General features: G+C 38.5%; 1 protein-coding gene across 1 annotated transcript in view; it reads right to left on the minus strand.

Moving 5' to 3' along the window:
- Nucleotides 1-3,201, minus strand: part of LOC143032243 (adenosine receptor A3-like) — a 25,255-nt gene extending 22,054 nt beyond the window's left edge. The window contains exon 1 of the mRNA XM_076196714.1: nucleotides 3,171-3,201. Coding sequence (XP_076052829.1) covers nucleotides 3,171-3,201 — 31 coding nt within the window. The remainder of the gene's footprint in view (nucleotides 1-3,170) is intronic.
- Between the last annotated feature and the right edge of the window lie 546 nt (nucleotides 3,202-3,747).

Here is a 3,747-nt window from a genome sequence, read left to right on the forward strand (position 1 = left end):
ATTTCTTCTGACCCGAGGAGATGGTAAAGTCAACGAATGTATTTTCGAGTGAACCCGGGATGCGTGGAGATAGTGTATGGTTTGACTCACCCATCCCTTTATATTTCAGAATATTTTCTTCTTTGTTGAGGTCTTTTGCCATTTCTAGTTGAAAAGTAGCAAGAAAGACAGGCCAGATGCTGCACTGATATACGTATTTCGAATATAGATATCTTAGACTCATTCATCTTGTTACCGAGATTCTGAATTGGATGTCATTATTGAAATGGGAATGGCCTTGGCAGCTATGCATAACCTTAACCTGTTTGTGGATAGGAGGTAAAGGGAACACGGGCTGAGGGAACTACTTTTATTCCTGAGTAGTTTCGCCTGAGTGGCTTCTTCAGGCGAAACTAGTCAGGAATGAAAATATTTCCCTCAGCCCATGTTCCCCACATTCGTCACAATGTTTGCACACTTAACCTCTTTGTTTACCTCTGAAATAACATGTGAAGAATAAGGAAACTTTCAAGTGTTTTAGAACCTCGTGGTCCCAAATTTTTTCAAATTCTGATATCTGGGATTATGCCAAGACCTATCTGGGGTCCCCAGGATCTTTTAAAAGAATAACTTGACCAATAACGAGGCTACCCCCTCCCCCGTGTTTGGGAGAAAAAGCCTTTGGTACATGTATTTAATAACGAGCAGTTGTTAGTCGATTCCAAACAATTTCGTACAGTATTTATATGATCTCCAAAAGACTAGAAGAGAGTATTATGCAAGTGAGCTATAAGTACGGCCTGGGAAACAAGTTGTGGATGATCATGGACTACCACTGAAGAAGCTGTACCAGACCAGGAAAAACTGATGTCAACATGAAACAAACCTTTCTTGTCAACTAGTAAATAGTGACATTGCCTAGATTTACAACAGTAAGCCCGAAAAACCCAAAAGGGATGAATTATTTTCTTTTTGCTGAGCGGGTTAGGGCGTCGTTAAATGCGGCGAAAGTCGAGGGGATGGCGGTTCGAGTCCTGCCACTGGCGAAGTTGAACCAAGGACATGGTTCATTAAATTCCACGCTACAAAGTCCTCTGTAAGGGGAACCGTCCTAGCCTTCCGATGGGAAGAATTTGTGACGTTAAACCACATCAATAATTTCAATCACTTGTTTCTTTCTTATACAACGGATCAATGACGGGTATCTGCTTGTGGTGGTCCTAGAAGATGGGCAACGGAACTGTCTATTTTCAAAACCCGTCAACCCCTTCAATCCATAAGAAAGTGCAGCCCAGAGGGGTTGATAGTTGGTCTCTTGATTAGCTCTAAGATCTCACAATGAATTTCAAATGTATATCTTTCACATATGGAGAGTTGAATACCGGCGACTAATCTATTTCTACTGTTTTCAGCCAGTGAGAGACAACAGTCCAATATTTCTTCCCAGAAAAATCTTTGAGAGTACCTGAGGACCGTTGTCAGGTGCTGTGGGGTTCGGGTTTGCCACTCAGCGAAACTCGGAGCGACAATTACAATTATCTATATACAAAATTTGGTATTTTTGATTTGGTTCTTTTCTTTCTACACAGGAATCTGTCACCCCATTTCGTCATGTCTTTCTTCACTTTATGTGAAGAGTGTCTTCACCTCGGTTTCCTTTCAAAACTCTGAACTCCTGTTCCGATCCCACGAGCCTCAAACTCTCGGAGAGAACTTGTTTCAACTCTCCAAGTGAATTTAATTCAAAATGCTTCTCTAACCACGTCTCTCTTTCTATTGGAACTTTCTGGAAAACTTTGTATCCTGTCTATGCTTTCAACGCCTTCGGCATAGTGGCATGCACATTAGGCCCTGGTGTTGCCATAGGTAACTAAACTTATGTATCATAGAATCAGATTCAGGCCTTTAGAAAGTATTGATTACAAAGGATTACAAAGGCGGAGCATGCTGACAGGAGACCTTTTATTCCATAACTAGGTCGGATGCGAAAAAAATATATATAATAATGATAAATATAGAAAAAAAAATATATATATATATATATAATAATATAGATAATAGTAAATAAAATAAATAAATGCATAAGTATAGTTAAATAATAAACAAACAGGTAAATAGTAAATAATAATAAATTGACAGATAACTAATAATAGATGAAAGTCAAGCAAATGATAATAGACAAACAAACAAAAAATAACAAACAAATAATATAGAATAAATGGCAGTCATTATAGCTTCTTGCTTAGGTGTTTATCTAAACGAATTTCAAAGCTTCGAGCTGAACTACATTGCACTGCCTCTGCATGAAGTTTATTCCATTCATTAACTACACGGTTAGCGAAGTTGTTTCAACCCGCTTCCAAATTAAATCGGTATGCTTTCAAGATGTTCTATTCATCCCTCAGTTTCAGAAAAAGACCTGAAATACATCTAAAATGGATCACCCGAAATACAACATTTCACCTTCCTGTCTGCCAGAGTTTATCCCATTTCAGAGAGAAATATGTTTATATATAATATATACTAAAAGCTTCTGCCTCATAATAAGATCGGTAGATATTCAAGGCGCGTATCCATCCCACTCCTATCCCATTCCCATGTATTTCCCTTTTATCTCAATGGAATATATCACAGCTACATCGGCAAACAAATCAAGTTATATATAAGCTGCTGTAATACAGGTCATAAATGTTTGACAAAGTTGACATTCACTTCAATTATCTAAACCTTTGATCAACAGTTTCATTATGCTAGGCATTATTCATTACAAATCCAGATTATGTGTCCCCATACGGAAATGTACATACATACATACATACATACATACATACATACATACATACATACATACATACATACATACATACATACATACATACATACATACATACATACATACATACATACATACATACATACATACATACATACATACATACATACATACATACATACATGCATACATAAATATATACATACATACATACATTTATACATACATACATACATACACACATACATACATACATACACATATATACATACACTTATGCATACTGCTATACTACGTTATGGACTTTAGAAACACCTCCTACGGACCAGAGGAACGTAGTATTCTTTCATCCCGTGACACTCGTCTCCAATCAATGCTATCCTTTCTCTCTTCTATCCCCCTTAAATATCTCCTTTACCGCCTTTATGGCTCCACTTCAGGAGCGCCATATTGTCTTCAAGGAGAGAAAGGCTGATTGTTAGAGACGAAATACAAATAGTGATTATATGAATATGTGTAATTGCATAGCATTCCGTGTTCAACTCATTCCACGTCCTCCTGCCTTCTCATCTACTGTTCTTCCTCTTACAAATCCTTCTCTTTACGCTGCCTCTCCTCCTCCTCCTCTTTCTCTTCCTTCTCTTTATACTTGTCCTCTCCTTCCTCCTCACACTACTCTCTTATTTCCCTCATCCATCCTCCCTCTCCGTATCCTCTCTATTTCTACTTCTTCACCTAACTCTTCCTCCTCCTCTTTCTCTTCCTTCTCTTTATACTTGTCCTCTCCTTCCTCCTCACATTACTCTCTTATTTCCCTCATCCATCCTCCCTCTCCGTATCCTCTCTATTTCTACTTCTTCACCTAACTCTTCCTCCTCCTCCTCCTCCTCCTCCTCCTCCTCCTCCTCATCTTCTGTCCCTTAATCTTTGTTATCTCTCTTCTTACTCCTCTCCACCGTCCTTTTCCTCCTCCTTCTCCTGCTCTTCCTCCTGCT

Source organism: Oratosquilla oratoria, chromosome 13, assembly GCF_046742065.1.
Source record: "Oratosquilla oratoria isolate Oo_2021 chromosome 13, ASM4674206v1, whole genome shotgun sequence".
Classification (NCBI taxonomy): Eukaryota; Metazoa; Arthropoda; class Malacostraca; order Stomatopoda; family Squillidae; genus Oratosquilla; species Oratosquilla oratoria.